The sequence below is a fragment of the Hyla sarda genome, unplaced genomic scaffold (assembly GCF_029499605.1).
Source record: "Hyla sarda isolate aHylSar1 unplaced genomic scaffold, aHylSar1.hap1 scaffold_1068, whole genome shotgun sequence".
Classification (NCBI taxonomy): Eukaryota; Metazoa; Chordata; class Amphibia; order Anura; family Hylidae; genus Hyla; species Hyla sarda.
This window is the reverse complement of record NW_026607687.1, coordinates 90,056-116,540: the sequence shown is the minus strand read 5'-3', so window position 1 is coordinate 116,540 and position 26,485 is coordinate 90,056. Positions and strand designations below refer to the sequence as shown.

The window sequence follows — 26,485 nt, the reverse complement described above, 5'->3', positions numbered from 1 at the left end:
TCCTCTGTATAGTAGAGATCACATGACAGATCAGACACTGACCGGTCTCCTGTCTCCTCTGTATAGTAGAGATCACATGACAGATCAGACACTGACCGGTCTCCTGTCTCCTCTGTATAGTAGAGATCACATGACAGATCAGACACTGACCGGTCTCCTGTCTCCTCTGTATAGTAGAGATCACATGACAGATCAGACACTGACCGGTCTCCTGTCTCCTCTGTATAGTAGAGATCACATGACAGATCAGACACTGACCGGTCTCCTGTCTCCTCTGTATAGTAGAGATCACATGACAGATCAGACACTGACCGGTCTCCTGTCTCCTCTGTATAGTAGAGATCACATGACAGAACAGACACTGACCGGTCTCCTGTCTCCTCTGTATAGTAGAGATCACATGACAGATCAGACACTGACCGGTCTCCTGTCTCCTCTGTATAGTAGAGATCACATGACAGATCAGACACTGACCGGTCTCCTGTCTCCTCTGTATAGTAGAGATCACATGACAGATCAGACACTGACCGGTCTCCTGTCTCCTCTGTATAGTAGAGATCACATGACAGATCAGAAACTGACCGGTCTCCTGTCTCCTCTGTATAGTAGAGATCACATGACAGATCAGACACTGACCGGTCTCCTGTCTCCTCTGTATAGTAGAGATCACATGACAGATCAGACACTGACCGGTCTCCTGTCTCCTCTGTATAGTAGAGATCACATGACAGATCAGACACTGACCGGTCTCCTGTCTCCTCTGTATAGTAGAGATCACATGACAGATCAGACACTGACCGGTCTCCTGTCTCCTCTGTATAGTAGAGATCACATGACAGATCAGACACTGACCGGTCTCCTGTCTCCTCTGTATAGTAGAGATCACATGACAGATCAGACACTGACCGGTCTCCTCTGTATAGTAGAGATCACATGACAGATCAGACACTGACCGGTCTCCTGTCTCCTCTGTATAGTAGAGATCACATGACAGATCAGACACTGACCGGTCTCCTGTCTCCTCTGTATAGTAGAGATCACATGACAGATCAGACACTGACCGGTCTCCTGTCTCCTCTGTATAGTAGAGATCACATGACAGATCAGACACTGACCGGTCTCCTGTCTCCTCTGTATAGTAGAGATCACATGACAGATCAGACACTGACCGGTCTCCTGTCTCCTCTGTATAGTAGAGATCACATGACAGATCAGACACTGACCGGTCTCCTGTCTCCTCTGTATAGTAGAGATCACATGACAGATCAGACACTGACCGGTCTCCTGTCTCCTCTGTATAGTAGAGATCACATGACAGATCAGACACTGACCGGTCTCCTGTCTCCTCTGTATAGTAGAGATCACATGACAGATCAGACACTGACCGGTCTCCTGTCTCCTCTGTATAGTAGAGATCACATGACAGATCAGACACTGACCGGTCTCCTGTCTCCTCTGTATAGTAGAGATCACATGACAGATCAGACACTGACCGGTCTCCTGTCTCCTCTGTATAGTAGAGATCACATGACAGATCAGACACTGACCGGTCTCCTGTCTCCTCTGTATAGTAGAGATCACATGACAGATCAGACACTGACCGGTCTCCTGTCTCCTCTGTATAGTAGAGATCACATGACAGATCAGACACTGACCGGTCTCCTGTCTCCTCTGTATAGTAGAGATCACATGACAGATCAGACACTGACCGGTCTCCTGTCTCCTCTGTATAGTAGAGATCACATGACAGATCAGACACTGACCGGTCTCCTGTCTCCTCTGTATAGTAGAGATCACATGACAGATCAGACACTGACCGGTCTCCTGTCTCCTCTGTATAGTAGAGATCACATGACAGATCAGACACTGACCGGTCTCCTGTCTCCTCTGTATAGTAGAGATCACATGACAGATCAGACACTGACCGGTCTCCTGTCTCCTCTGTATAGTAGAGATCACATGACAGATCAGACACTGACCGGTCTCCTGTCTCCTCTGTATAGTAGAGATCACATGACAGATCAGACACTGACCGGTCTCCTGTCTCCTCTGTATAGTAGAGATCACATGACAGATCAGACACTGACCGGTCTCCTGTCTCCTCTGTATAGTAGAGATCACATGACAGATCAGACACTGACCGGTCTCCTGTCTCCTCTGTATAGTAGAGATCACATGACAGATCAGACACTGACCGGTCTCCTGTCTCCTCTGTATAGTAGAGATCACATGACAGATCAGACACTGACCGGTCTCCTGTCTCCTCTGTATAGTAGAGATCACATGACAGATCAGACACTGACCGGTCTCCTGTCTCCTCTGTATAGTAGAGATCCTCCTCAGGGGAAATCACCGAAATGGGGAATAACTCCAAAAACAGGAATGTCCCGCTGGATCCGTCGCAGTTGGGAGGTATGCCATAGGGCACCCCTGCCTTCAATTGTAAATTTAACTTAATGCCGCATGCAGTCCCTTGGCCTGTCCGGGTCCTGTCCACAGTACGGTCCTGGTCCTATCCAGGTCCTGTCCCTATTCCTGTCCCCAGTCCTGTCAGGGTGCTGTCTTCAGTCCTGTCAGGGTGCTGTCTTCAGTCCTGTCAGGGTCCTGTCCCCAGTCCTGTCAGGGTGCTGTCCCCAGTCCTGTCAGGGTGCTGTCTTCAGTCCTGTCAGGGTCCTGTCCCCAGTCCTGTCAGGGTCCTGTCCCCAGTCCTGTCAGGGTCCTGTCCCCAGTCCTGTCAGGGTCCTGTCCCCAGTCCTGTCAGGGTCCTGTCCCCAGTCCTGTCAGGGTCCTGTCCCCAGTCCTGTCAGGGTCCTGTCCCCAGTCCTGTCAGGGTCCTGTCCCCAGTCCTGTCAGGGTTCTGTCTTCAGTCCTGTCCCCAGTCTTGTCAGGGTCCTGTCCCCAGTCCTGTCAGGGTCCTGTCTTCAGTCCTGTCCCCAGTCTTGTCAGGGTCCTGTCCCCAGTCCTGTCAGGGTCCTGTCTTCAGTCCTGTCCCCAGTCCTGTCAGGGTCCTGTCCCCAGTCCTGTCAGGGTCCTGTCCCCAGTCCTGTCAGGGTCCTGTCTTCAGTCCTGTCCCCAGTCTTGTCAGGGTCCTGTCCCCAGTCCTGTCAGGGTCCTGTCCCCAGTCCTGTCAGGGTCCTGTCCCCAGTCCTGTCAGGGTCCTGTCTTCAGTCCTGTCCCCAGTCCGGTCAGGGTCCTGTCCCCAGTCCTGTCAGGGTCCTGTCTTCAGTCCTGTCCCCAGTCCGGTCAGGGTCCTGTCCCCAGTCCTGTCAGGGTCCTGTCTTCAGTCCTGTCCCCAGTCCGGTCAGGGTCCTGTCCCCAGTCCTGTCAGGGTCCTGTCTTCAGTCCTGTCCCCAGTCCGGTCAGGGTCCTGTCCCCAGTCCTGTCAGGGTCCCGTCTTCCGTCCTGTCCCCAGTCCGGTCAGGGTCCTGTCTGCAGTCCTTATGATGATGCAGTCTGGTCACCAGCGATGTCACCTTCACGTAGTTAACCATGTCTTCTCTTCTGTCTCTCCAGATAAAAATGGGATGAGACACGAGGCTCTGTTCTTTCTGCGGTCCTCTTACTGGTCCAGGGAGAAGGATTTTCCTCCTAAGTTTCCGACCAGAGGAAGAGCAGAGTCCAGAAACGAGGAGAATATCGAGAAAGTTCCCGACACGTTCCAAGGAAGAGAAGTCATCAGGTAAATACATGGGAAGAGAAGTCATCTGGAATATTCCAGAAAAGAGAAGTTAGTGGGAATATTCTAGGAAGGAGCAGTCATCAATAAATGCATAGGAAGAGAAGTCATGAGGAATTTTCTAGAGAAGACAATATAAAGTAAAGCATTCTGTCTAGAACCCCCCTCCCAGTGGTAGATACATCAGGGGATACATCTACCTCACTGGAGATCCCATATTCATTGCACCAGAAGGTCCATTCTTGTCCTAATACAGAGAGAATCTTTGCTGGTATCAGCTCCTTTTTTATCATGAAGATCACGGCCCAGAAGCTTCCGTCCTAAGGGTCAGTGAGCACAATATCTGGACAGGAAGAAAAATAAAGAATGAGGACACAATAACAGGAAAAGAAGAAATTAAGAATGACCTAAGAGAGTCTGGACTGTGACAGGATATGGCCTTGTAGTCCTCCCTGGTAATATCAATGCCATAACTTAGTGAAGACTCAATCAGTCCAAATAGACTAAAATCCAGAGTCATCTCCCAGACTTGATATCAGACCCCAGAGAATAGTATAGAGTAAATCCAGAGTCACCTCCCAGACCTGATATCAGACCCCAGAGAATAGTATAGAGTAAATCCAGTCACCTCCCAGACCTGATATCAGACACCAGAGAATAGAATAGAGTAAATCCCGTCACCTCCCAGACCTGATATCAGACCCCAGAGAATAGTATAGAGTAAATCCAGAGTCACCTCCCAGACCTGATATCAGACCCCAGAGAATAGTATAGAGTAAATCCAGTCACCTCCCAGACCTGATATCAGACACCAGAGAATAGAATAGAGTAAATCCCGTCACCTCCCAGACCTGATATCAGACCCCAGAGAATAGTATAGAGTAAATCCAGAGTCACCTCCCAGACCTGATATCAGACCCCAGAGAATAGTATAGAGTAAATCCAGAGTCACCTCCCAGACCTGATATCAGAACCCAGAGAATAGTGTAGAGTAAATCCACAGTCACCTCCCAGACCTGATATCAGACACCAGAGAATAGAATAGAGTAAATCCCGTCACCTCCCAGACCTGATATCAGACCCCAGAGAATAGTATAGAGTAAATCCAGAGTCACCTCCCAGACCTGATATCAGACCCCAGAGAATAGTATAGAGTAAATCCAGTCACCTCCCAGACCTGATATCAGACACCAGAGAATAGAATAGAGTAAATCCCGTCACCTCCCAGACCTGATATCAGACCCCAGAGAATAGTATAGAGTAAATCCAGAGTCACCTCCCAGACCTGATATCAGACCCCAGAGAATAGTATAGAGTAAATCCAGAGTCACCTCCCAGACCTGATATCAGAACCCAGAGAATAGTGTAGAGTAAATCCACAGTCACCTCCCAGACCTGATATCAGACACCAGAGAATAGAATAGAGTAAATCCCGTCACCTCCCAGACCTGATATCAGACCCCAGAGAATAGTATAGAGTAAATCCAGAGTCACCTCCCAGACCTGATATCAGACCCCAGAGAATAGTATAGAGTAAATCCAGAGTCACCTCCCAGACCTGATATCAGAACCCAGAGAATAGTGTAGAGTAAATCCACAGTCACCTCCCAGACCTGATATCAGACACCAGAGAATAGAATAGAGTAAATCCACAGTCACCTCCCAGACCTGATATCAGACACCAGAGAATAGTATAGAGTAAATCCACAGTCACCTCCCAGACCTGATATCAGACCCCAGAGAATAGTATAGAGTAAATCCAGAGTCACCTCCCAGACCTGATATCAGAACCCAGAGAATAGTGTAGAGTAAATCCACAGTCACCTCCCAGACCTGATATCAGACCCTAGAGAATAGTATAGAGTAAATCCACAGTCACCTCCCAGACCTGATATCAGACCCCAGAGAATAGTATAGAGTAAATCCAGAGTCACCTCCCAGACCTGATATTAGACACCAGAGAATAGAATAGAGTAAATCCACAGTCACCTCCCAGACCTGATATCAGACCCCAGAGAATAGTATAGAGTAAATCCAGTCACCTCCCAGACCTGATATCAGACACCAGAGAATAGAATAGAGTAAATCCACAGTCACCTCCCAGACCTGATATCAGACACCAGAGAATAGTATAGAGTAAATCCAGTCACCTCCCAGACCTGATATCAGACACCAGAGAATAGTATAGAGTAAATCCAGTCACCTCCCAGACCATATCAGACCCCAGAGAATAGAATAGAGTAAATCCACAGTCACCTCCCAGACCTGATATCAGACCCCAGAGAATAGAATAGAGTAAATCCAGTCACCTCCCAGACCTGATATCAGACACCAGAGAATAGAATAGAGTAAATCCACAGTCACCTCCCAGACCTGATATCAGACACCAGAGAATAGAATAGAGTAAATCCACAGTCACCTCCCAGACCTGATATCAGACACCAGAGAATAGAATAGAGTAAATCCACAGTCACCTCCCAGACCTGATATCAGACACCAGAGAATAGTATAGAGTAAATCCAGTCACCTCCCAGACCTGATATCAGACCCCAGAGAATAGTATAGAGTAAATCCAGTCACCTCCCAGACCATATCAGACCCCAGAGAATAGAATAGAGTAAATCCACAGTCACCTCCCAGACCTGATATCAGACCCCAGAGAATAGAATAGAGGAAACAACATAAATTATTCTCACACCAATGCTTCTGTTTTTTTCTAGGATCCATAATGTCAAGAAAACCTATAGAGGTGAAGAGAAGGTGGAGGCTCTGAGAGGTGAGCTCTCCAGACACTTGAAGAATTGTGTTTCTATTCTGGAGCAGAAACTCAATTTTTTTGTAAAATTCAGAATAAATTTGTTTGTTTTTAAATTATTCAGTTTAAGTTCAGGTCAACAAACTAGAGATTCAGAACGTTTTTATCGATTCTACTTTTGTTCAAGACACTATTTTCTCAACAAACGTATATAACAATTTCATTTTCATTAATAATTCACTATATCCCGATTCCAGGGGTGGGGTGTCAGACCTACTCCTCAGTGACATCATGTGGGGTAACTGGAGGTGACCTGGGGCAGAATATTGGGGCCTATACCCCTCTGTGATGACATCATATGAGGTAAATGGAGGTGAACTGGGGCAGGATTATAAGGCCTACACCCCTCTGTGATGACATCATGTGGGGTAACTGGAGGTGACCTGAGGCAGGATATTAGGGCCTATACCTCTCTGTGATGACATCATGTGAGGTAACTGGAGGTGACCTGGGGCAAGATATTAGGGCCTTGACCCCTCTGTGATGACATCATGGGAAAATCAAAATAAAATCAACCAAAACAGCGAATTGTGGCCTTCACCAGTCTGGTCCAATTTCTAATACTAAATACTTTTAGGCTTTTTTTCTCACATCAAGGTCTTTTCCTCTGACTTTTCCTAGGTCTTGATTTTGACATTTATGAGGGACAGATCACCGCTTTGCTTGGCCACAGTGGAGCAGGAAAGACGACACTGCTGAATATACTAAGTGGAATGTGCAGCCCAACAACTGGTAAGACATTATCTGCCCAGAACACTCCATGGGGCCTGAAGATGCCACCAGGTAGAGAATGCAACCTGTCCCTCCAGGGGAAAAAATAACCAAGAAGCTTTAGTAATAATGATAAAATCACTGGTGGGGTGATGACAGGTGGGATGACGACTGGGGAGATCATGGCTGGTGAGGTGACGACTGGGGAGATCATGGATGGTGAGGTGAAGTCTGGGGATATCATGGCTGGTGAGGTGATGACTGGGGAGATCATGGCTGGTGTGGTGATGACTGGGGAGATCATGGCTGGTGAGGTGATGACTGGGGAGATCACGACTGTGAGATGATGACTGGGGAGGTGATGGCTGGTGAGGTGATGACAGGGGAGATCATGGCTGGTGAGGTGATGCCTGGTGAGGTGATGGCTGGGGAGATCATGGCTGGTGAGGTGATGACTAGAGAGATCATGGCTGGTGAGATCATGGCTAGTGAGATCATGGCTGGTGAGGTGATGACTGGGGAGATCATGGCTGGTGAGGTGATGACAGGGGAGATCATGGCTGGTGAGGTGATGGCTGAGGAGAGCATGGCTGGTGAGGAGATGACTGGTGGAGGAGATGACTGGTGAAGGAGATGACTGGTGAGATGGCTGGTAAGGAGATGATTGTTGAGATCGTGGCTGGTAAGGTGATGACTGGGGAGATCACGGCTGGTGAGGTGATGACTGGTGGAGGAGATGACTGGTGAAGGAGATGACTGGTGAGATGGCTGGTAAGGAGATGACTGGGGAGATCGTGGCTGGTGAGGTGATGACTGGGGAGATTGTGGCTGGTGAGGTGATGACTGGGGAGATCATGGCTGGTGAGGTGATGACTGGGGAGATCATGGCTGGTGAGGTAATGACTGGGGAGATCGTGGCTGGTGAGGTGATGACTGGGGAGATTGTGGCTGGTGAGGTGATAACTTTGGAGATCGTGGCTGGTGAGGTGATGACTGGGGAGATTGTGGCTGATGAGGTGATGACTGGGGAGATTGTGGCTGATGAGGTGATGACTGGGGAGATTGTGGCTGGTGAGGTGATGACTGGGGAGATCATGGCTGGTGAGGTAATGACTGGGGAGATCGTGGCTGGTGAGGTGATGACTGGGGAGATCGTGGCTGATGAGGTAATGACTGGGGAGATTGTGGCTGGTGAGGTCATGTGCTTTTCATGAATCCTTCTAGGATCTGCTTTTATCTACAACTACAACCTCTCTGACATGAATCATCTGGAGCAGATACATAATATGGTTGGATTCTGTCCACAGTTTGATGTCAAGTTTGACCCTTTGACTGTGAAAGAAAACTTGAAGGTTTTTGCACATATTAAAGGTGTTACTTCTGGCTCTGCGGATCAGGAGGTAAGAGATGTCCATTGGGAAACACTGACATTTGTCATTGGGTTTCTAGATGGTCCCATTGGCACCATGTGAATTGGGGAACATGTTGTCCTGCAGTGACCTCCTCTAAGGCCTACAAAGCCACCACTCAGTTTCTGGCTTATATTTCAGGTCCAGAAGGTGATTTGTGATCTGCAGTTGACAGATGTTCAGAATACTGAGGCTTCCGAACTGAGTGGAGGTCAGAAAAGGAAGCTGAGTCTTGGAATCGCAATTCTTGGAGACCCTCTGGTAAAGGAAATCAGTCATGAAGCTCCAGACCTGCAGCTTATAATGGCTGACTGATCCAGGGGACTGTCCCATGTTAGTTGTGTCTGGGCTCCAGGACATGTCTGGTGTCCATGTAGTTACCCATCACTCCTCCAGTGTCCTCTGGTATTCACATTATCTGATTGCCAGATCTTCTATGGGGTTATTGCAGGTGACCATTATTATCCACTTTCTCCACCATTGCTCTATGAGATCTCTGACTGCACCGTGGATCGACAATATGAAACAAGTGTCAATCATCACACAGCCCTGTCTGATGGCTTCACTGAGTAAGATCTCCATGACCAATGGACCCTATAAGGGACATCAGAAGCACATGCTCGATTTAGGGGTTGAGGAAGCCTAGTTATAATGGGGGGGTTCAGACATCTAGAGGATGATGTCCTCCTGATATGATGTTCACCTCTTCATTCCCCAGGTTCTGTTGCTCGATGAACCAACTGCTGGTCTTGACCCATGTTCTAGACACCATGTCTGGGCCAAACTAAAAGAGAGGAAGGGAGATCGGGTCACTGTGCTCAGTACCCAATTCATGGATGAGGCAGACATCTTGGCTGGTGAGATTCTTAATGTTAATTCTGAAAGACACGGTTACTATGTGGACCATGAACCATTGACGCCTCCGAGTATCCACAATATCCATCCTGACCATGTCTACCTTAGTAGTTTCAGCTCCCATTTACTTTGCTATGTTTCCCAGTTTGCAGTGCCCACAGAACTGTCCGTCCTCAGTAGTTGTGCAGGATTTATAAGTAGTACATGGTTATGGTCACTTGTGGTGGACCTTACATCCCCTTCCCACTCCAAGCTCCATCAACATTTCCATTTACAGCTGACTCTGCTGGAATAAATCTCCTGCATCAGATTATCAGAGGATCTCACAGCTCATTAGTGGGTTCCTTGGGGGGTAACACTCTTTGGAGTTACACTTCAGGGTTACACTCTTTGGGGTAACACGACGATTCCAAGAATTATTTGGGCAGACAGCTCCATCCACACTCCTCATGCTTCTCCTCAGACTTCTATTAATTTTGGCTATGAATTATTTGTTTCAAGTATGTATCTAGCTGGGATTGGTTGATCTGTTGTAGTACTACAAATTCCAGCATTGATCCTGCACAGTCTGCTGACACTTTGTCTTTTACAGATCAGAAGGCCGTTATCTCCAGCGGGAGGCTGAAATGCATGGGCTCATCTCTGTTCCTGAAAAGAAAATGGGGAATCGGGTATCACTTAAGGTAACCATAGGGAACATTGGCAGTGAAAGACTGAGGCGTCTTTATTCTGCTGGAATCTGTGTGTCTGTGGGATGTGGCCAGTAATGTCCTCCCATCTCCAATCCAGGATGCTGGTATCTCCCTCATGTGACCCCAAGGTCATTATGTCCCTGGTACAACAACATGTCCCCAGTGCTAAACTCTCTGCCAAGCGTGAGCAGGAGATGACCTTCACCCTGCCCTTCCAAAACATGGACGCCTTCCCAGGTAACACCCCGTAGTCCTGTTTAATGGCTGGGTCTTAACTTTCCTGTCTTGTGGTTGGATCATCATCGTCCTGTGTTGTAATAGGGTCTTCAGTGTCCTGTCCTGTGGTTGGATCGTCCTGTCTGGTGGTTGAGTTATCATCGTCCTTTGTTGTAGTATGGTCCTCGAAGTCCTGTCTTGTGGTTGGATCATCATCGTCTTGTGTTGTAGTAGGGTCGTCAGTGTCTTATCTTGTGGTTGGATCATCATCGTCCTGTGTTGTAGTAGGGTCTTCAGGTTTCTGCCTTGTGGTTGGATTGTCTTCGTCCTGTGTTGTAGTAGGGTCTTCAGTGTCCTATCTTGTGGTTTTATCGTCATCGTCCTGTGATGACATTCTTGATGTCACAGCCTGTACATTGTATTATATTCGGTCTCCTCTCCTGTAAAACACAGATCTCTTCTCACACCTGGATGGGCTGGTTGGAGGAGACATCTTAAGTTATGGTGTTGCCATGACAACACTGGATGACGTCTTCCTGAAGTTGGAAGGAGAAGCAGAGATTGAAGGAGGAGGTAAGGTGTTGTGGATGTTTGTGTTATGGCCCCAAAATGGTATAATATTGGGCTCCTCCGTGTGTCACTCACCTCACATAGTATTTCTCTTACAGACTACGAAGTCTTTAGTCAGGAGATAATGAGTGAACAGGACAGGGATAACCTTAACTCAGAAATGGAAGATTCTGTGCAGCTGATGTCAGACTCTGGAAAAGCCACCGTCAGTGGGATGGCGCTATGGAGTCAGCAGGTGATGGCCATCGCAAGAATTCGCTTCCTGAAATTAAAGTACGACATGAAAAGCTTCCGAGCTCTGTGAGTGGTCACAATTAAGGGCAGTTTATATTCTGCAGGAGGGGATCCTGGGCCTCAGGTAATGGTGTCCATCTTGTAATCTCCTCAGATTATTGCTGATCTTCCTCTTCCTTATCCCATTGATCACCCTGTTCACCATAATACTCAACATTAAGGGGTCTTTCATGTGGGAGCTGCGGCCAGACTTGTATTTCCTGAGACCTGGAGATAGAGGTCACAGATACTTCTCCTCCCTCGTCATCAACAACAATACAGGTAATGGCTAAACCTTCACCCTTCACCAAACCTTCATCCCCCCCCTTCACCAAACCTTCATCCCCATTCACCAAACCTTCATCCCCTTCACTAAACCTTCACCAAACCCCCTCAGTCATCAAACCTCCCCCCCCCTCACCAAACCCTCCTCTTTTCCCTTTATCAAACCTTCCCCATTGACCTCACTGTCCTAGGGCCCCATACTGGTCTTGTGTTCCCAATGTCGGACTTTTCCTGTAATGTACCTGCATTTTCCAGGATCACCTATAGAAGACTTCATTGTTGCAGTGAAGGCTCAGGACATTGTGGTTGAGGTCATTGATGGTCCATATGACACAAATATGACAACATACAAGGGAGCCATAGAGATCTCTGGGAAGGATCAGGTGAGACACTGTATTTGGTGAAAACCTGGGGCACTACCACCCATTATATGACACTATAGGGTATATATATATATATATATATATATATGGTATATATCACTATTACAGACATACGAGAGGAGAACATGCGGCAGCTTAGACCACTCTGTGAAGGTAACGTCCTTCTGGGCACAGAGGGCATGCTATAGTGGTTCCATGAGGGTCAGTTCTCATAGACTACAACCCCCCATGGGGGTATTTACCTTCATCTCCAGCTGCCAACAGTCTAACCTATTCCCTACACAGGATTACAGGTTCACCATTGTAGGAAACCCACGGGCCCACAATGCATTGCCTGTGCTTGTGAACATCATCAGTAACTCTCTTCTAAAGAGCTTCCAATCCAATGAACGTATACAAACGTGGAGTAACCCTGTCCGACAGGTGAGTACCATATAATGGACAGCTATACTGACCAGAGAGACCACCAGATCCATTTATGATCCTCCTATAGATCCAGTGTAGTCCAGTCAGTGATGATTCTCCTATAGATGCGGTGGAGTCCGGTCAATGATGTGATTCTCCTATAGATCCCATGTAGTCCGGTCAGTGATGTGATCCTCCTATAGATCCAGTGTAGTCCTGTCAGTGATGTGATCCTCCTATAGATCCAGTGTAGTCCAGTCAGTAATATGATCCTCCTATAGATGCGGTGGAGTCCGGTCAATGATGTGATTCTCCTATAGATCCCATGTAGTCCGGTCAGTGATGTGATCCTCCTATAGATCCAGTGTAGTCCTGTCAGTGATGTGATCCTCCTATAGATCCAGTGTAGTCCAGTCAGTAATATGATCCTCCTATAGATCTAGTTTAGTCCAGTCGGTGATGTGATCCTCCTAGTCTGGTCAGTAATATGATCCTCCTATTGATCCAGTGTAGTCCGGTCAGTAATAGGATCATATTACTGACCAGACTACAATGGATCTATAGGAGGATCATATTACTGACCAGACTACACTGGATCTATAGGAGGATCATCCTATAGATCCAGTGTAGTCTGGTCAGTAATATGATCCTCCTATAGATCCCATGTAGTCTGGTCAGTGATGTGATCCTCCTATTGATCCAGTGAAGTCCGGTCAGTGATGTGATCCTCCTATAGATGCCATGGAGTCCGGTCAGTGATGTGATCCTCCTATAGGTCCTATGATCATGTGACATGATCTTTCCTTTCCTTCTTGTAGGGTGATACAGAATACATCTACATATTTTTTATGAGTCTTGTCTTCATGGCGTTTGGGTCCGGTATGGCGCCCCACTTTGCGATGAGCAGCATTGAGGACACCAGGGTGAGTGTGGGTGTGATTTGGTCTGGAGTAGAGTCTGGACTTGTCTCTTACAGCTCCATTCTCTCATCATGTACAGAACAAGGCTCGCTCCCTGCTGCGGATCTCCGGGCTCTACCCCTCGACGTACTGGTGTGGTCAGGCCCTGGTGGACGTGCCCCTGCACTGCTTCCTGCTATTTCTCATGATCGCTATTCTATTCACCTTCAACCACAAGATCCTGCTGGACTATTGGGTGGCCTCTCTGCTGGTAAGTGCTGGAAATCACTGGTCATGGGCATCAGAGGTCTGTGCCACAAAAAATGATCATCCTATACTCCCAAAATCATCATGCTGTCATCAAGTGTCATTTTCCTGAAGATATTCTGTAATCCCTGATAATCTTTTGTAGATCATTGGTGTCTTGGGGTACAGTGCTGCCATTGTCCTCTATGTCTACGTCATCTCCTTTCTATTCAGAAGAGGAAAGAGCCACCACGATCTCTGGTTGTTCTTCTTTATCATGGTGAGGGCAGTGGTGACTTTTGTCCACCGATCTTCTCCTTTATCTCCCTATTGACGATCTTCATCCTACTGAACGTTCTTCTCCTTTATCTCCCTATAGCCGACCTTCATCCCGCTATTTATGATGGAGTTTGTGGATTTAGGCCCAACAATATCCTTCTTGTACATGTTCTTCTTCCCACCCAACGCCCTCATTGGCCTGCTGTTCTCTATCGTGAGTAGCACCCTCCTTCTGTATTAGAGAAGCCGCTGGGCATATACATAGCAGTATATACTGGGTCCACAGGCAGTCCATCATGCAGAGGTATACAGGGGTTATATATAGAAGACCTCACCTAGGTGCACTGATTACATAAAGCCTAGTAATAGTGACAGTCAGAGGTCCCACATAACAGAGAGCCAAACTTGTCTTTAGGTGGTGGTTTTCCTCCAGTCCCGGGGGGCCCATACTGATAGGGTACAAGGGGTAAATGCTTAAGTTGATGGGTTTCCATTGAATACATGATCACAGACTATAACACAGAACTTTTTTACACAGTGGTGGTTCACCATATATTTAGGTCCACAGATACGTTCAGACTTCATTTAGCCCATTATAGTCTATGGGCAACATGTGGAATAAACAACACTAACCATAAAACTACACCAACTAAATATATTAACTATAAAAACTACACCAACCATAAAACTACACTAACTAAATATATTATGGTTGGTGAAGGTAGTTGGTGTAGTTTTATGGTTGGTGTAGGTGGTTGCTGTAATTTTTATGGTTACTATATTTAGTTGGTGTAGTTTTATGGTTAGTGTTGTTTATTCCACATGTTGACAACAGGCCCAAATATATTAACCATTAAAACTACACCAACCACCTACACCAACCATAAAACTACACCAACCACAAAACTACTCCCAACTAAATATATTAACCATAAAAACTACACCAACTACCTTCACCAACCATAATATATTTAGTTGGTGTAGTTTTATGGTTGGTGTGGGTGGTTGGTGTAGTTTTATGGTTGGTGTAGTTTGATGGTTTGTGTAGTTTGATGGTTGATGTAGGTGGTTGGTGTAGTTTTATGGTTAATATATTTAGTTGGAGTCGTTTTAACTATAAAACTACACCAACCACCTACACCAACTAAATATATTAACCATAAAACTACACCACCCACCTACACAATCATAAAACTAGACCAACCATGAAACTATACCATCTAACTACACCAGCCACCTACACAAACCACCTTCACCAACCCTGTCTCCTCTTGCTGGGCTGAGATCCTGACCGCTTTCTGTTTTCCGCAGGGCGGTGTTGAAATCAACAAATTACACAAAGAGGATGAATTGTCATCAGATCTTCATCTGTGTGTCCTGGTTGTGAGTAGCCTCTCCTCAGAAGCTTCATGGGCAATAGATGAAACTTGTCCGACCAGTGACGGGTAATAGATGAAACCAGTTTGACCAGTGACGAGCAATAGATGAAACCAGCCCAACCAGTGACTGGCAATAGATTTAACCAGTCCGACCAGTGGAATGAGCCTTGTAGTCCAGTCATACAGTGACTCATGAACTTAGACTCCTGGCTCTTTGGCTACTCATTTGGGTCGTCAATAACTACAGATTTCCACCCCTTATGGCTGCCAGTACACAAAACACCCCATAGCTCGTGATGTTAAAAAGCCCCACCCAGGTCACAGGGCAGGAAAGAAAATCTACCCAGGTCACGAAAGAAGCCACGCCCAGGTCACAGGGCAGGAAAGAAAATCTGCCCAGGTCACGAAAGAAGCCACGCCCAGGTCACAGGGCAGTAAAAGTATGCACCCAGGTCACAGAGCACTATATTATACTAAAGTGACAAGGGGCGTGGTGTATCTCTACTAAAGGGGCAGGACAAATAAGGATGAATAAGTGTGGGCTGTGGCATCTAGGGGCCCCTCACCTCTCCTTACATGATGCTAACCCTGCCGTCTCTCTTCCAGTCCTTTGTGCACCTTTTCCTATTTTGGGGGATATTGTGGTTCCTGGAGTGGAGATATGGGACCAGGAGCCTGACCAGAGACCCTGTGTTCAGGTAAGCAGGTGGCGCCTCCTCCTGGTTAGGAGCCTCATCTGTAATGGGGCTCCTCAGCTCATAGACTTATTGTGTATAAGGGAAGCACTTAGTCTACAGGGGAGGGACATTAAAGAAGCAGAGCAGCAAAGGCTATTGTTACAATACTGTAGGGGCCTCTGTGTGCACCTTGTGCTCACTTATTGCTGGTAATCTGCCATGTATGGCTTGTCTGCCATATCCATTTCTGCTCTCTGATATGGTTCTCCTAATACATTTCTCATGATGCCTCAGACTATATAGAGAAGCTATATAGAGTCAGGCAGTGTTGTAACTCTGCAGCCAATCATAGTACAGACTCACCTACAATATCACTGCTCTCCGGCTCCTACACCTAAAACAGGAATATCTCCAGCAGCATATAGGGGACATATGGATGAAGGTTCCTTTAGTGAGTGTCGAGGGATGCTTGGCACCCTCCATTGTCTCACTAGGGTGTCCATTATAAATGGAGGGACATGAACCCTGAGGACTGAGCTGTGAGGTCTAACAACATCTAGTAACACTTATTCTGGTCCTAACTCTATCAGTCTGACCATGTCTCTCCTGATCCCTCCAGACGTTCCTGAGATGTGAATGGAGCCGCTGTCAGACACCTCTGTTTGACAACAAAAAGCTTTGGGCAGTTGGAATCCAACATGTTCGATCCTTCTCTCCTCCCATCATCATCTGTCAGGGGAGTTGGGTGCCCCCTTTCACATCAGATGGTCAGCCGGCAGAAATGGGATATATGTATGGGGGTCTTAAGTCACTGAATGCTATTCCTACTAACCTTATCCACTAACCTACTACCATGAAGATCACTCATTATCATGCACTCTTCAGGAGAGACTTAATTAACCCTTCACCCAGTGCTGAAAAAGGCCATTGCTTAGAAAAAGGCAGCAGGAACTATTCCAGTGGTACAACAAGGGTGGTCCAAAAAGAGAGTGGCATAGATGGATAGTGATAGGGTACCTAGAGGTAAAGGAGGGGACACAAATATCAATCAAAGATGTGATGAGCGTGCAAAGAGACACTGGTGAACCATCACCATATGAGAAGAGCGTGCAGAGAGACACTGGTGCACCATCACCATATGAGAAGAGCGTGCAGAGAGACACTGGTGCACCATCCCCATATGAGAAGAGCGTGCAGAGAGACACTGGTGCACCATCCCCATATGAGAAGAGCGTGCAGAGAGACACTGGTGAACCGTCACCATAAGAGAAAAGCGTGCAGAGAGCGACACTGGTGCACCATCACCATATGAGAAGACCATATACAGAGAGACACTGGTGCACCATCACCATATGAGAAGAGCGTGCAGAGAGACACTGGTGCACCATCCCCATATGAGAAGACCATGCAGAGAGACACTGGTGCACTATCGCCATATGAGAAGAGCGTGCAGAGAGACACTGGTGAACCGTCACCATAAGAGAAAAGCGTGCAGAGAGCGACACTGGTGCACCATCACCATATGAGAAGAGCGTGCAGAGAGACACTGGTACACCATCCCCATATGAGAAGACCATGCAGAGAGACACTGGTGAACCGTCACCATAAGAGAAAAGCGTGCAGAGAGCGACACTGGTGCACCATCCCCATATGAGAAGAGCGTGCAGAGAGACACTGGTGCACCATCCCCATATGAGAAGACCATGCAGAGAGCGACACTGGTGCACCATCCCCATATGAGAAGACCATGCAGAGAGAGTCACTGGTGCACTGTCACCATAAGAGAAAAGCGTGCAGAGAGCGACACTGGTGCACCGTCACCATATGAGAAGACCTTGCAGAGAGCAACACTGGTGCACCATCCCCATATGAGAAGACCATGCAGAGAGACACTGGTGCACTATCGCCATATGAGAAGACCCTGCAGAGAGAGACACTGGTGCACTATCGCCATATGAGAAGACCCTGCAGAGAGAGACACTGGTGCACTATCGCCATATGAGAAGATCATGCAGAGAGCGACACTGGTGCACTATCGCCATATGAGAAGACCCTGCAGAGAGAGACACTGGTGCACTATCACCATATGAGAAGATCATGCAGAGAGCGACACTGGTGCACTATCGCCATATGAGAAGACCATGCAGAGAGCGACACTGGTGCACCATCACCATATGAGAAGACAATGCAGAGAGCGACACTGGTGCACTATCGCCATATGAGAAGACCATGCAGAGAGCGACACTGGTGCACCATCACCATATGAGAAGATCATGCAGAGAGACACTGGTGCACTATCACCATATGAGAAGACCATGCAGAGAGCGACACTGGTGCACCATCCCCATATGAGAAGACCATGCAGAGAGCGACACTGGTGCACCATCACCATATGAGAAGACTAGAGATGAGCGAACTTACAGTAAATTTGATTCGTCACGAACTTCTCGGCTCGGCAGTTGATGACTTATCCTGCGTAAATTAGTTCAGCCTTCAGGTGCTCCGGTGGGCTGGAAAAGGTGGATACAGTCCTAGGAAAGAGTCTCCTAGGACTGTATCCACCTTTTCCAGCCCATTGGAGCACCTGAAAGCTGAACTAATTTATGCAGGAAAAGTCATCAACTGCCGAGCCGAGAAGTTCGTGACGAATCAAATTTACTGTAAGTTCGCTCATCTCTAGAGAAGACCATGCAAAGAGCGACACTGGTGCACCATAACCATATGAGAAGATCATGCAGAGAGAGAGACACTAGTGCACAGTCACCATAAGAGACGAGCGTGCAGAGAGACACTGGTGCACCATCACCATATGAGAAGACCATGCAGAGAGACACTGGTGAACCGTCACCATATGAGAAGACCATGCAGAGAGACACTGGTGCACCATCACCATATGAGAAGACCATGCAGAGAGAGAGACACTAGTGCACAGTCACCATATGAGAAGACCATGCAGAGAGACACTGGTGAACCGTCACCATATGAGAAGACCATGCAGAGAGACACTGGTGCACCATCACCATATGAGAAGACCATGCAGAGAGAGAGACACTGGTGCACCATCACCATATGAGAAGACCATGCAGAGAGACACTGGTGCACCATCACCATATGAGAAGACCATGCAGAGAGACACTGGTGCACCATCACCATATGAGAAGACCATGCAGAGAGCGACACTGGTGCACCATCACCATATGACAAGAGCGTTCAGAGAGAGACACTGGTGCACCGTCATCATATGAGAAGAGCGTACAGAGAGCAACGCTGGTGCACCGTCACGATATGGGAAGAGCATGCAGAGAGCGACACTGGTGCACAGTCACCATAAGAGAAGAGTGTGCAGAGAGCGACACTGGTGCACAGTCACCATAAGAGAAGAGCGTGCAGAGAGACACTGGTGCACCATCACCATATGAGAAGACCATGCAGAGAGCGATACAGGTGCACCATCCTCATATGACAAGAGCATTCAGAGAGAGACACTGGTGCACCGTCATCATATGAGAAGAGCGTGCAGAGAGCAACACTGGTGCACCGTCACCATATGAGAAGAGCGTGCAGAGAGCAACACTGGTGCACCATCACCATATGAGAAGACCATGCAGAGAGACACTGGTGCACCATCACCATATGAGAAGACCATGCAGAGAGCGACACTGGTGCACCATCACCATATGAGAAGACCATGCAGAGAGCGACACTGGTGCACCATCACCATATGAGAAGACCATGCAGAGAGCGACACTAGAGAGCGACACTGGTGCACCATCACCATATGAGAAGACCATATACAGAGAGAGACACTGGTGCACCATCACCATATGAGAAGACCATGCAGAGAGCGACACTGGTGCACCATCGCCATATGACAAGAGCATTCAGAGAGAGACACTGGTGCACCATCTCCATATGGGAAGAGCGTGGAGAGAGACACTGGTGCACTGTCACCATATGGGAAGAGCGTGCGGAGAGACACTGGTGCACCATCACCATATGAGAAGACCATGCAAAGAGACACTGGTGCACCATCACCATATGAGAAGACCCTGCAGAGAGACACTGGTGCACCATCACCATATGAGAAGACCATGCAGAGAGACACTGGTGCACCATCACCATATGAGAAGACCATGCAGAGAGCGACACTAGAGAGCGACACTGGTGCACCATCACCATATGAGAAGACCATGCAGAGAGCGACACTGGCGCACCATCACCATATGAGAAGACCATGCAGAGAGCGACACTAGAGAGCGACACTGGTGCACCATCACCATATGAGAAGACCATATACAGAGAGAGACACTGGTGCACCATCACCATATGAGAAGACCATGCAGAGAGCGACACTGGTGCACCATCGCCATATGACAAGAGCATTCAGAGAGAGACACTGGTGCACCATCTCCATATGGGAAGAGCGTGGAGAGAGACACTGGTGCACTGTCACCATATGGGAAGAGCGTGCGGAGAGACACTGGTGCACCATCACCATATGAGAAGACCATGCAAAGAGACACTGGTGCACCATCACCATATGAGAAGACCATGCAGAGAGCGACACTAGAGAGCGACACTGGTGCACCATCACCATATGAAAAGACCATGCAGAGAGCGACACTGGTGCACCATCACCATATGACAAGAGCATTCAGAGAGAGACACTGGTGCACCATCTCCATATGGGAAGAGCGTGGAGAGAGACACTGGTGCACTGTCACCATATGGGAAGAGCGTGCGGAGAGACACTGGTGCACCATCACCATATGAGAAGACCATGCAAAGAGACACTGGTGCACCATCACCATATGAGAAGACCATGCAGAGAGTGACACTAAAGAGCGACACTGGTGCACCATCACCATATGAGAAGACCATGCAGAGAGCGACACTGGCGCACCATCACCATATGAGAAGACCCTGCAGAGAGACACTGGTGCACCATCACCATATGAGAAGACCATGCAGAGAGCGACACTAGAGAGCGACACTGGTGCACCATCACCATATGACAAGAGCATTCAGAGAGAGACACTGGTGCACCATCTCCATATGGGAAGAGCGTGGAGAGAGACACTGGTGCACTGTCACCATATGGGAAGAGCGTGCGGAGAGACACTGGTGCACCATCACCATATGAGAAGACCATGCAGAGAGCGACACTAGAGAGCGACACTGGTGCACCATCACCATATGAGAAGACCATGCAGAGAGCGACACTGGCGCACCATCACCATATGAGAAGACCCTGCAGAGAGACACTGGTGCACCATCACCATATGAGAAGACCATGCAGAGAGACACTGGTGCACCATCACCATATGAGAAGACCATGCAGAGAGCGACACTAGAGAGCGACACTGGTGCACCATCACCATATGAGAAGACCATGCAGAGAGCGACACTGGCGCACCATCACCATATGAGAAGACCATGCAGAGAGCGACACTAGAGAGCGACACTGGTGCACCATCTCCATATGAGAAGACCATGCAGAGAGCGACACTGGTGCACCATCACCATATGAGAAGACCATGCAGAGAGAGAGACACTAGTGCACAGTCACCATATGAGAAGACCATGCAGAGAGACACTGGTGCACCATCCCCATATGAGAAGACCATGCAGAGAGAAACTGGTGCACCATCACTATATGAGAAGACCATGCAGAGAGACACTGGTGCACCATCACCATATGAGAAGACCATGCAGAGAGAAACTGGTGCACCATCACTATATGAGAAGACCCTGCAGAGAGCGACACTAGAGAGCGACACTGGTGCACCATCACCATATGAGAAGACCATGCAGAGAGACACTGGTGCACCATCACCATATGAGAAGACCATGCAGAGAGCGACACTGGTGCACCATCACCATATGAGAAGACCATGCAGAGAGCGACACTGGTGCACCATCACTATATGAGAAGAGCGTGCAGAGAGACACTGGTGCACCATCACTATATGAGAAGACCATGCAGAGCGACACTGGTGCACCATCACTATATGAGAAGACCCTGCAGAGAGAAACTGGTGCACCATCACTATATGAGAAGACCATGCAGAGAGAAACTGGTGCACCATCACTATATGAGAAGACCATGCAGAGAGACACTGGTGCACCATCACTATATGAGAAGACCCTGCAGAGAGCGACACTAGAGAGCGACACTGGTGCACCATCACCATATGAGAAGACCATGCAGAGAGACACTGCTGCACCATCACCATATGAGAAGACCATGCAGAGAGCGACACTGGTGCACCATCACTATATGAGAAGACCCTGCAGAGAGAAACTGGTGCACCATCACTATATGAGAAGACCATGCAGAGAGAAACTGGTGCACCATCACCATATGAGAAGACCATGCAGAGAGACACTGGTGCACCATCACTATATGAGAAGACCATGCAGAGAGACACTGGTGCACCATCACTATATGAGAAGACCATGCAGAGAGAAACTGGTGCACCATCACTATATGAGAAGACCATGCAGAGAGAAACTGGTGCACCATCACTATATGAGAAGACCATGCAGAGAGACACTGGTGCACCATCACTATATGAGAAGACCATGCAGAGAGACACTGGTGCACCATCACCATATGAGAAGACCATGCAGAGAGCGACACTGGTGCACCATCACCATATGAGAAGACCATGCAGAGAGCGACACTGGTGCACCATCACCATATGAGAAGACCATGCAGAGAGCGACACTGGTGCACCATCACCATATGAGAAGACCATGCAGAGAGCGACACTGGTGCACCATCACCATATGAGAAGACCATGCAGAGAGCGACACTGGTGCACCATCACTATATGAGAAGACCATGCAGAGAGACACTGGTGCACCATCACTATATGAGAAGACCATGCAGAGAGACACTGGTGCACCATCACCATATGAGAAGACCATGCAGAGAGAAACTGGTGCACCATCACTATATGAGAAGACCATGCAGAGAGACACTGGTGCACCATCACCATATGAGAAGACCATGCAGAGAGAAACTGGTGCACCATCACTATATGAGAAGACCCTGCAGAGAGCAACACTGGTGCACCATCACTATATGAGAAGACCCTGCAGAGAGACACTGGTGCACCATCACCATATGAGAAGACCATGCAGAGAGACACTGGTGCACCATCACCATATGAGAAGACCATGCAGAGAGAAACTGGTGCACCATCACTATATGAGAAGACCATGCAGAGAGACACTGGTGCACCATCACCATATGAGAAGACCATGCAGAGAGACACTGGTGCACCATCATTATATGAGAAGACCCTGCAGAGAGAAACTGGTGCACCATCACCATATGAGAAGACCATGCAGAGAGACACTGGTGCACCATCACTATATGAGAAGACCCTGCAGAGAGAAACTAGTGCACCATCACTTTATGAGAAGACCATGCAGAGAGACACTGGTGCACCATCACTATATGAGAAGACCATGCAGAGAGCGACACTGGTGCACCATCACTATATGAGAAGACCATGCAGAGAGAAACTGGTGCACCATCACTATATGAGAAGACCATGCAGAGAGACACTGGTGCACCATCACCATATGAGAAGACCATGCAGAGAGAAACTGGTGCACCATCACTATATGAGAAGACCATGCAGAGAGACACTGGTGCACCATCACCATATGAGAAGACCATGCAGAGAGAAACTGGTGCACCATCACTATATGAGAAGACCCTGCAGAGAGCGACACTGGTGCACCATCACTATATGAGAAGACCCTGCAGAGAGCGACACTAGAGAGCGACACTGGTGCACCATCACCATATGAGAAGACCATGCAGAGAGACACTGGTGCACCATCACCATATGAGAAGACCATGCAGAGAGCGACACTGGTGCACCATCACTATATGAGAAGACCCTGCAGAGAGAAACTGGTGCACCATCACTATATGAGAAGACCATGCAGAGAGAAACTGGTGCACCATCACTATATGAGAAGACCATGCAGAGAGACACTGGTGCACCATCACTATATGAGAAGACCATGCAGAGAGACACTGGTGCACCATCACCATATGAGAAGACCATGCAGAGAGACACTGGTGCACCATCACTATATGAGAAGACCCTGCAGAGAGAAACTGGTGCACCATCACCATATGAGAAGACCATGCAGAGAGACACTGGTGCACCATCACTATATGAGAAGACCATGCAGAGAGACACTGGTGCACCATCACCATATGAGAAGACCATGCAGAGAGCGACACTAGAGAGCGACACTGGTGCACCATCACTATATGAGAAGACCATGCAGAGAGACACTGGTGAACCATCACTATATGAGAAGACCATGCAGAGAGCGACACTGGTGCACCATCACTATATGAGAAGACCCTGCAGAGAGAAACTGGTGCACCATCACTTTATGAGAAGACCATGCAGAGAGACACTGGTGCACCATCACCATATGAGAAGACCATGCAGAGAGACACTGGTGCACCATCACTATATGAGAAGACCATGCAGAGAGACACTGGTGCACCATCACTATATGAGAAGACCATGCAGAGAGACACTGGTGCACCATCACTATATGAGAAGACCATGCAGAGAGACACTGGTGCACCATCACCATATGAGAAGACCATGCAGAGAGACACTGGTGCACCATCACCATATGAGAAGACCCTGCAGAGAGACACTGGTGCACCATCACTATATGAGAAGACCCTGCAGAGAGACACTGGTGCACCATCACTATATGAGAACACCATGCAGAGAGACACTGGTGCACCATCACCATATGAGAAGACCATGCAGAGAGACACTGGTGCACCATCACTATATGAGAAGACCATGCAGAGAGACACTGGTGCACCATCACCATATGAGAAGACCATGCAGAGAGACACTGGTGCACCATCACTATATGAGAAGACCATGCAGAGAGACACTGGTGCACCATCACTATATGAGAAGACCATGCAGAGAGCGACACTGGTGCACCATCACTATATGAGAAGACCCTGCAGAGAGAAACTGGTGCACCATCACTTTATGAGAAGACCATGCAGAGAGACACTGGTGCACCATCACCATATGAGAAGACCATGCAGAGAGACACTGGTGCACCATCACTATATGAGAAGACCCTGCAGAGAGAAACTGGTGCACCATCACTATATGAGAAGACCATGCAGAGAGACACTGGTGCACCATCACCATATGAGAAGACCCTGCAGAGAGACACTGGTGCACCATCACTATATGAGAAGACCCTGCAGAGAGACACTGGTGCACCATCAATATATGAGAAGACCATGCAGAGAGCGACACTGGTGCACCATCACCATATGAGAAGACCCTGCAGAGAGCGACACTGGTGCACCATCACTATATGAGAAGACCATGCAGAGAGACACTGGTGCACCATCACTATATGAGAAGACCATGCAGAGAGCGACACTGGTGCACCATCACTATATGAGAAGACCCTGCAGAGAGCGACACTGGTGCACCATCACTATATGAGAAGACCCTGCAGAGAGACACTGGTGCACCATCACTATATGAGAAGACCATGCAGAGAGACACTGGTGCACCATCACTATATGAGAAGACCATGCAGAGAGACACTGGTGCACCATCACTATATGAGAAGACCATGCAGAGAGACACTGGTGCACCATCACTATATGAGAAGACCATGCAGAGAGACACTGGTGCACCATCACCATATGAGAAGACCCTGCAGAGAGCGACACTGGTGCACCATCACTATATGAGAAGACCCTGCAGAGAGACACTGGTGCACCATCACTATATGAGAAGACCATGCAGAGAGCGACACTGGTGCACCATCACCATATGAGAAGACCATGCAGAGAGCGACACTGGTGCACCATCACTATATGAGAAGACCATGCAGAGAGCGACACTGGTGCACCATCACCATATGAGAAGACCATGCAGAGAGACACTGGTGCACCATCCCCATATGAGAAGATCATGCAGAGAGAGACACTGGTGCACCATCACTATATGAGAAGACCATGCAGAGAGCGACACTGGTGCACCATCACTATATGAGAAGACCATGCAGAGAGACACTGGTGCACCATCACTATATGAGAAGACCATGCAGAGAGCGACACTGGTGCACCATCACTATATGAGAAGACCATGCAGAGAGCGACACTGGTGCACCATCACTATATGAGAAGACCATGCAGAGAGCGACACTGGTGCACCATCACTATATGAGAAGACCATGCAGAGAGACACTGGTGCACCATCACCATATGAGAAGACCATGCAGAGAGACACTGGTGCACCATCACTATATGAGAAGACCATGCAGAGAGCGACACTGGTGCACCATCACCATATGAGAAGACCATGCAGAGAGCGACACTGGTGCACCATCACTATATGAGAAGACCATGCAGAGAGACACTGGTGCACCATCACTATATGAGAAGACCCTGCAGAGAGAAACTGGTGCACCATCACTATATGAGAAGACCATGCAGAGAGACACTGGTGCACCATCACCATATGAGAAGACCCTGCAGAGAGAAACTGGTGCACCATCACTATATGAGAAGACCATGCAGAGAGACACTGGTGCACCATCACTATATGAGAAGACCATGCAGAGAGCGACACTGGTGCACCATCACTATATGAGAAGACCATGCAGAGAGCGAC

General features: G+C 48.2%; 1 protein-coding gene across 2 annotated transcripts in view; it reads left to right on the top strand.

The window, feature by feature from the left end:
- The first annotated feature begins 2,352 nt into the window (after positions 1 to 2,352).
- LOC130299925 (ABC-type organic anion transporter ABCA8-like) overlaps positions 2,353 to 26,485 on the top strand; it is a 42,944-nt gene continuing 18,811 nt past the window's right edge. For both annotated transcript variants that reach the window (XM_056551503.1, XM_056551502.1), the window contains exons 1-20: positions 2,353 to 2,412; positions 3,514 to 3,679; positions 6,397 to 6,452; positions 7,113 to 7,223; positions 8,427 to 8,602; positions 8,753 to 8,872; positions 9,330 to 9,468; positions 10,059 to 10,149; positions 10,256 to 10,395; positions 10,828 to 10,947; positions 11,043 to 11,244; positions 11,333 to 11,499; positions 11,758 to 11,885; positions 12,171 to 12,308; positions 13,109 to 13,213; positions 13,290 to 13,460; positions 13,602 to 13,715; positions 13,815 to 13,928; positions 15,026 to 15,097; positions 15,700 to 15,791. In XM_056551503.1, the coding sequence (XP_056407478.1) occupies positions 2,358 to 2,412; positions 3,514 to 3,679; positions 6,397 to 6,452; positions 7,113 to 7,223; positions 8,427 to 8,602; positions 8,753 to 8,872; positions 9,330 to 9,468; positions 10,059 to 10,149; positions 10,256 to 10,395; positions 10,828 to 10,947; positions 11,043 to 11,244; positions 11,333 to 11,499; positions 11,758 to 11,885; positions 12,171 to 12,308; positions 13,109 to 13,213; positions 13,290 to 13,460; positions 13,602 to 13,715; positions 13,815 to 13,928; positions 15,026 to 15,097; positions 15,700 to 15,791 (2,477 nt within the window). In that variant the 5' untranslated portion in view covers positions 2,353 to 2,357. The remainder of the gene's footprint in view (positions 2,413 to 3,513; positions 3,680 to 6,396; positions 6,453 to 7,112; positions 7,224 to 8,426; positions 8,603 to 8,752; positions 8,873 to 9,329; positions 9,469 to 10,058; positions 10,150 to 10,255; positions 10,396 to 10,827; positions 10,948 to 11,042; positions 11,245 to 11,332; positions 11,500 to 11,757; positions 11,886 to 12,170; positions 12,309 to 13,108; positions 13,214 to 13,289; positions 13,461 to 13,601; positions 13,716 to 13,814; positions 13,929 to 15,025; positions 15,098 to 15,699; positions 15,792 to 26,485) is intronic.